The 7,672-nt window shown below is 46.2% G+C and overlaps 2 protein-coding genes across 6 annotated transcripts in view; both read right to left on the minus strand.

The window, feature by feature from the left end:
- VTI1B (vesicle transport through interaction with t-SNAREs 1B) overlaps positions 1-2,807 on the minus strand; it is a 31,756-nt gene extending 28,949 nt beyond the window's left edge. For all 3 annotated transcript variants that reach the window (XM_011994226.1, XM_011994224.1, XM_011994225.1), the window contains exon 1: positions 1,802-2,807. In XM_011994226.1, the coding sequence (XP_011849616.1) occupies positions 1,802-1,852 (51 nt within the window). In that variant the 5' untranslated portion in view covers positions 1,853-2,807. The remainder of the gene's footprint in view (positions 1-1,801) is intronic.
- Positions 2,808-6,019: 3,212 nt separating this feature from the next.
- The window catches only part of RDH11 (retinol dehydrogenase 11 (all-trans/9-cis/11-cis)), a 23,617-nt gene continuing 21,964 nt past the window's right edge, over positions 6,020-7,672 (minus strand). For all 3 annotated transcript variants that reach the window (XM_011994221.1, XM_011994223.1, XM_011994222.1), the window contains one exon: positions 6,020-6,653. In XM_011994221.1, coding sequence (XP_011849611.1) covers positions 6,551-6,653 — 103 coding nt within the window. In that variant the 3' untranslated portion in view covers positions 6,020-6,550. The remainder of the gene's footprint in view (positions 6,654-7,672) is intronic.

The raw sequence follows: 7,672 nt of genomic DNA on the forward strand, positions 1-7,672 counted from the left end.
GGGTTCAAGCAATTCTCCTGCCTCAGCTTCCTGAGTAGCTGAGACTACAGGCAACTGACACCATGCCTGGCTAATTTTTGTATTTTTAGTAGAGATAGGGTTTCACTATGTTGGCCAGGCTGGTCTTGAACTCCTGACCTCAAGTGATCTGCCCGCCTCTGCTTCCCCAAGCACTGGAATTACAGGTGTGAGTCACCGTGCCCTGCCTGCAGTCAACTTTTCAATCACATAAATCAGATCCCACAATGCTTCTGCACAATATATTTTAACTGCATCCCATCATATTTAGAAAAAGGCACAAGTCTTTCACCATAGTCCACAAGGCCCTATGTGATCTGGCCCTGCCTACCTCTCTCCTTTGCTCACTTCATCCCAAACACATGGAACTTCCTGCTCTTCGTTGAACACACCAAGCTCATTTCCACTTAAGGGCATTTGCAGTGCTATTCCCTCCTTCTGACACTCACTTCTCCCAGATTTCTGGTTTACTCCCTCTCTTCATTCAAGTCTCAGTTCAAATGCCATCTCCTCAGAGAGGACTTTCACAACCGCCCTATTTAAAACTGAAGTCCCAAGGAAAGCGGATCGCTTGAGGTCAGGAGTTAGAGACCAACCTGGCCAACATGGTGAAACCCCGTCTCTACTAAAAATACAAAAAAAATTAGCCAGGGGTGGTGGCGCAACTGTAATCCCAGTTACTCCAGAGGCTGAGGCAGGAGAATTGCTTCAATCTGGGAAGTGGAGGTTGCAGTGAGCCGAGATCGTACCACTGCACTCCAGACTGGATGACAGAGTAAGACTCTGTCTCAAAAATAATGATAATAATAAAATAAAACTGAAGTCCCATCCCCTATTCCTTTACTCTGATTTATTGTCCTGTATTCTTTAACACTGCCGCTTAATAGTTATATATTGTTTATCACCTACCCACTAGAATGGGGACGTGCATGTCTTTTTCACTGTAATTTGCAATATTCACCAGCACCTAGAACAGTGCCTGGCACACAGCAGCCTCACAATAAATATGTATTAAATACATGCATTTCATTCTCACCAGAGTCATTCAATTCCTATGACCTTGAGTAATTCGTTGAGCAAACACTCAAGCTCTGACCCTTAAATAAAAGCAATAAAACAAAGTTTTGTCCTTGCCATCAAGTTCTATATATCCGGAGGCCAAGAACTATATATAGCGGGTCTTCCTATGGATCTAGGGCCGGAAAACTCTAGCTCCTCCAGACAAAACTTGTAGCAACCTGAACCATGAAATTAAGGGGTAAATAGTCTCAGCAGTAAAAACGTTCAAAACAAGACCACATCTAAACGCCACAATAAGGTTTTAAAGGCCAGCTCTCTACCCTCCAATAACAGGTATATACCAACACCCCAAATTATGACTCCTGTGGGTTTTTAACCCTTTTTCTGTGCTACAGATCCTCTGTCAGTCTGGTGAAAAGTAGACCTGTCTTGAGACTAGTGCTTCTAAATGCATAAAACAAACAAAAACAGCTACGAAAGAAACCCACGCTACATTACAGGACCGCAGATGTAAAAGCCCCTCTGCTCTGTTTGCCGCAGTGGAAAAAAACGAGAAAATGTGGAAGGCCATAGAAGGATCCCAGGGAACTGAACCCCGCGTCCCTGGGCGCGTCCCCAATTCACTCTCAGTGGCAGGGAGACCCGGGGCTGCGACCCAGCCAGCCCTAGGGGGCGTGTCTGAGGACGCGGAGGAAGGAGACGCGGGCCCGGGTGTGGGAGGAAGGTGGGGGAAAATTCCAAAGCGCGCGGGGCCGCGCCTCACCGGTCCCAGCAGTCCCCAGCAGCCGCTCGGGCACCCCTTGTAGGTCTTCATGGAGGCCGCGGAAGATCTCGTGCAGCTTCTCGAAATGCTCCGAGGAGGCGGCGGAGGCGGCCATGGCGCAGGACGCGCTCCAGCAGCGGCCACCCAGATTCGGGGCTCTGGGCCCTCTCCTAGCCCGGCGGTCAGCCGCCCAGTCCCGTGGCCATAACGGCGACCGCCGCACCACCGCTTCCCAGGACGAGGCTCTTCCGGGGCCGCAGAAGGGTCCTCCCGAGCCGGAACGCCCACCCTCTCTAGCCCGTGATTGCGGGAGCGCCGGCGCGAAGGCCTGACGGGAAGGCGGGAGACTGCGCAGCCTAGGCGACTCCTGAGGGAGCGAGCGGGGTGAATGGTAGTCGCAGAGCCCGAGAAGTGCCCGGGCCGGGGTGGGGAAAGGCCGCAGAGAAAGGGCCCTAGGGGACCTGCGGGACGGGCAGCTCGGCCGCCTTCCTCCCGGGCCCCGCCGGCCGGCCAGGGGCGGGCGCTGCAGTGCACGCCGGGGGATGTAGTTTGACTCGGAGAGCGTCTGGTGCCGAAGTCGCGCGTTGCCCGGGGTGCCAGGTTTAGCCCTCGAGGCGACAGCGGGCTTTGGCCCGATTTGATGTGTGTTTGCGTCTAGACGTCGTCCTCACTGTCATCGCGCTTTGCTTTGCCACCCTGACCCGAATTCCTCATTTCGCGTCTTGACCGAATGTTAGCTTTAGGCCCTGGAAAGATAGCCGGGCCGGGGGCTCTGCCTGCAGTCGGGAGGTGGAGCACTTTTCCTGGAAGGCCCAGCGGCTCCCCAAGCTTTCAGAAGTGGAACCCGGCCGGGCGAGTGGCTCGCGCCTGTAATCCCAGTACTTTGGGAGGCCGAGGTGGGAGAATTGCTTGAACCCAGTAGTTCGAGACCAGCCTGGTCACAATAGCCAGAGCACTACCGGAAATCCAAAATAGGAGCCGGGCAAGGTGGAGCGCTTTTGGCCCCAGCTACCCCGGAGGCTGAAGCAGGAGGATTACTTGAGTCCACAAGGTTGAGATTGCAGAGTTCCCACCACTGCACTCCAGCTTGGGAGACTTTGCTCCCAAGTGGAGGGTGACCTTGTCTCCAAACAAACCCAAAAAACAAAAATTCAAAAGTGGAACCGAGTTAGGATGACCTCGAAATACTCTAGCTGCTAGGCTGCCTCGTGCACTTGTTCACAACAGGTGTTTGTCAAGCGTAGGCATTGCGAGGGATCTGGGCATGTTGGTGAATAAAACATTTACTCTCTGCTCCGGGGGAATTTATAATCTGGTGTGGAAGGTGGGCCTGGCTTCATTAGGTCTCATCTGCCACTAAGTGTCACTTGTTAACAATTACAAGGCCCTTTCCTGCACTCCATGGGTATAAATGCCGATCTTCAGGTCGGGCATGGTGGCTCAAGCATCATCCCAGCACTTTGGGAGGCCGACGCGGGCGGATTACTTGAAGTCAGGAGTTCGAGACCAGCCTAGCCAACACGGTGAAACCCCCATCTCTGCTAAAATCACAAAAATTAGCCGAGCGTGGTGGTGGGCGCCTGTAATCCCAGCTACTCGGGAGGCTAAGGCAGGAGAATCACCTGAACCCGGGAGGTAGTGGTTGCAGTGAGCTGAGATCATGCCACTGCACTCCAGCCTGGGTGACAAAGCAAGATCCTATCTCAAAAAAATTAAAATAAATTCTTATTTTCACCGATTTCATGGTTTGCTCAAGGTGTCTTCTCAAATGTTTGCTTGGGAGCTCAATTTTAAACTGCCTACAAATATTAAAAGATGTATGAATGCTCAGGAGAAAATGCTTTGCTAATTTATATCTCCTGGGCCCTCATTTTTATTATCAAGTTCATTGGCTGTTGATTCAGCACACTTTGGTTGAGCTCTTAATATGCACTGAGCACAGACATGACCAAGTCTGAGGTAACTGTCAGTATTCTGTGTAAGTCCCACAACACAATGCTGGGACTTGTCACAGTACAGAAATAAGGGGCAGGTGCAAAAAAAAGATTAATAGCCTGGGGCCGGGCGCCATGGCTCACACCTGTACCCCAGCACTTTGGGAGGCCGAGGCGGGATGATTGATTGAGCTCAGAGTTTGAGGCCAGCCTGGGCAACAAAGCAAGACCCTATCTCTAATAAAAAAGAAAAGAAAAAAGAAAAAAAAATGGCCCGGGATGATCAAGAAATATGGGAAAAGTATCTGTGAAGAGTGTCAAAAAATGTTAAGTAGGAAATGGTGAATGAATAATCAGATTATCACACAACCTAAATTAATAGCATGTGGATTGAGATTGCACTGTAGCTAGACTCTGGGACAAATTATTCTTTAGAATGAGAAATCATTGCATAACCATAATAATGAACAGTGTTTTCTTCTTTTGACTGTAATTAAACTTCTAATTCTTAGTTTTTATCCTGGTAAATGAAAACAAAAAATAATCAAAAAATTTTTATTTGTCATTGACAGTTCAATATAAATTAAGTAAAACATTAATTAATTTATTCTGCACTATTATCAGAATTTTTCTAATTTTTCCATAAAATGACCATTTCTAAACATATAGCTTAATGGTCAAAACAAGTTCAATAAAATATTAATTTACAAATATCAGAAGTGAAGACTGTGGTCCTATAATTCTTTCCCCCACCAAAGTTAAAATATAATTGTCATTCCAGGAAATCAAAATCTTTTAGAATAGCACACTCTAAACAAGTGATGGGAACACTACTAATTCCTCAGACTTCCTCTGGCATTACTTTTGATAAAGAGTCTCCAGCCAGGCGCGGTGGCTCAAGCCTGTAATCCCAGCACTTTGGGAGGCCGAGATGGGCGGATCACGAGGTCAGGAGATCGAGACCATCCTGGCTAACATGGTGAAACCCTGTCTCTACTAAAAAATACAAAAAACTAGTCAGGCGAAGTGGCGGGCCCCTGTAGTCCCAGCTACTCGGGAGGCTGAGGCAGGAGAATGGCCTAAAGGCAGAGCTTGCAGTGAGCTGAGATCCGGCCACTGCACTCCAGCCTGGGCGACAGAGCGAGACTCTGTTTCAAAAAAAAAAAAAAAGTCTCCAAATAAAATACAGAATTTTGGCACATAGACATTTTAGTCTTGTCAAGACAATGTAAGGAAATGCCCCAAAAGATTATTAAATTGACCATAATTACCAATATCAGTCCCTAAGATAATTTTTCTGAATAAAAGAATTGGGTTTTTTCTTTTCGTTTTCAGGATTTTTTTTTTTTTTTTTTTGCTACACTGGTTTTTGTTAAGACCTCATCAGTCTTGGATGCTCACCCTCAATTCTTCCATAGCTATGTTAGTATATTTAATGTCTTTTGCTATTTTCTATTTTCTTAATCCTTAACTAGTCCCTTCATTTCATGCATTATCTTCCAGTATTCTCCTTCTTTATTTTTACTTCTTCCCTGCTACCCATGTGCTCTTGGTGGGTAGTTACATATACAGAATCTGCTTCCCTTTGCAGTGTTTCATTTGCATAAAGACTGGATGGCATTGGTTTGCTCCATCTCTGATTATTGTGGCTGTTCTGAACTTTGTGAAAATACTCCCTTAGCATACATAAACAAGAAGACACACAAAGATACACACAATGACGATGACCAAAAAGCCTTTCTTCTCATTTTCTAAGAGAAACTAAGGCACAAAAAAGGAGTCTTCCATGGGCCTGGGGTCACTAACTGGAGTCCAGTGGCCTGACTTTTCAGAGTGTTCCTTTCCTTATCTACTTCCTGGTTCAAGAAACAGGAAAATGACAGTTTGAACTTGATTATTTCTGTCTTCCTCTACATTTCTGCCATTCCCCAAACCTCACAAACTTCTTAGAAAAGGAAGCTGTTCTGTGGTTTAGACATGAGAAAGCATCTTAACAGCAGTGGCTTTAGGTTGTCAGAGATAAGACCATGCCATAATCCAGCTTCAGTTAAGAATCTCCTGAAAGAATCCAGAAGCTGGTGCATGACAGTTAAAGAGGTGAGGGTCAAGCCCTGCTCTTTTTTTTTTTTTTTCCTGAGACAAAGTCTTGCTCTGCTGCCCAGGCTGCAGTGCAATGAGGCAATCTCAGCTTACTTTACACCCTTCGGGTTTGAGCGATTCTCCTGCCTCAGCCTCCCGAGTAGCTGGGATTACAGGTGTGTGCCACCATGCCCGGCTAATTTTGTATTTTTAGCAGAGGTGGGGTTTCACCATGTTGGCCAGGCTGGTCTTGAACTACTGACCTCCGGTGATCCACCATGCCTGGTCAAGCCCTACTCCTGAGCTCATGGAGTTTAGCTGAGGTTGCAGTGTGGCCCTTTTGAAGTGAAGACTGGTTGGTTGGGAGAAACTGAATTGTGAATAGAAAAGCTAGTTCAAATTTGTATAAATCATCCCTGCTATAGTTTAGATTCTCCTAGGTAGTAGTTTCTTTCAGAAGGAAAATATGAGCTATGCAGGTCATATGAGGGTCTTCTTATCCTATTATGATATCTCTAGTAACTCTGGCAGTAACAGAAGCAAAGTAAATCTGGACATGATAGACATTTAGATGAATCTGGCAGTACACTGAGTTTTAACTGGACACCAAGCAGGCAAGGCTGGAAGGTTTTGCTCTCTTTGTGCTAAAGGTTTTGGAAACCTTGAAGGAGAATCATTTTGACAAGTACTGTGTAGTCTGCCGCAGTCTTCTCTTGGGTCCAACTGCCACTGCCTGTTAGTCCATTGGGAGGCCCAGCAGGTCACAGCTGACGTCCCACAGCCGCCTTGCTATTGTCTCATTACGAGCTTGGGCAGAGACCCATGTCACATGACAGTCACTGGAAGGTAAAGAGAGAGGTATGAAGCACAGTGTTAAGAATGAAGTCTGCCATCTGCCAGGGATAAGGAATATGACATAAAAACAACCAGGGATCACATGTTCTCCATGTACTTCACAGGGCCAGTGTTTGTCCTATCTCTTTATCCTCTAGTCCTTAGCCAGACAAAATGTAATTCCCATTTTAGATCTCCTCGCTAGACCACCTCTCGTCAGAATGCTTTGTTTGATATATAATGCATACATCTGGTCTTTATATTCCCCTATTTATATAATTTAATATCAGTGCCTGCCTGATACCCATGTATATCTATCTTCTTCAAGTAACTCCACAGGGCCCATTCTACAGGGCCTTGGACAATGTCATATGGCTGAGATCCTGCTATTCACAGTGGTCAGAGATGCTTGGAGTAGTTAAAAAAAAAAAAGCTGATTTCTGGACTACCTAAAGTTATACTGTTTGTAAACTCATATGAGAAGTAAAGCCAGCTTCAAAAACAACAAAAGGAAAACACGACAGCAGAAAAGAAATGGTAAAACCAAGGTACCAGGTGTCTGGGTCCGTTTTGTAGTGCTGTAACAGAATATGACAGACTGGGGAACTATAATGAGCTTACAGAAAGTGGCTTATGATTATGGAAGCTGAGACCAAGATCAAGGGGCTGGCATCTGATGAAGGCCTTCTTGCTGTGTCATAACAAGATGGAAGGCATCACATGGGCAAGAGAGGGAAAGGGACCCAAGTCATCCTTTAGTAAAGAACCACTCCCACAATAATGAACCCATTCCAGAGAGAATGGCATTAATCCATTCATGAGGTCTGCCCTTGTGACCTAATTTACCTCTTAAAGGCCCTGCCTCTCTACACTGTTGTATTGAGGCTTAAGTTTCCAACATATGAACCTTGAGGGACACATTCAAATCATAGCAAAGTGTTTCATATATATACCCTCTCTTCATTGCTGTAATTAATTCCAAGTTTGTTTTTCTTTTATTTTTTTTGGAGACAGAGTCTCACTC

This window comes from Mandrillus leucophaeus, unplaced genomic scaffold, assembly GCF_000951045.1.
Source record: "Mandrillus leucophaeus isolate KB7577 unplaced genomic scaffold, Mleu.le_1.0 Scaffold448, whole genome shotgun sequence".
In the NCBI taxonomy this organism is placed as follows: Eukaryota; Metazoa; Chordata; class Mammalia; order Primates; family Cercopithecidae; genus Mandrillus; species Mandrillus leucophaeus.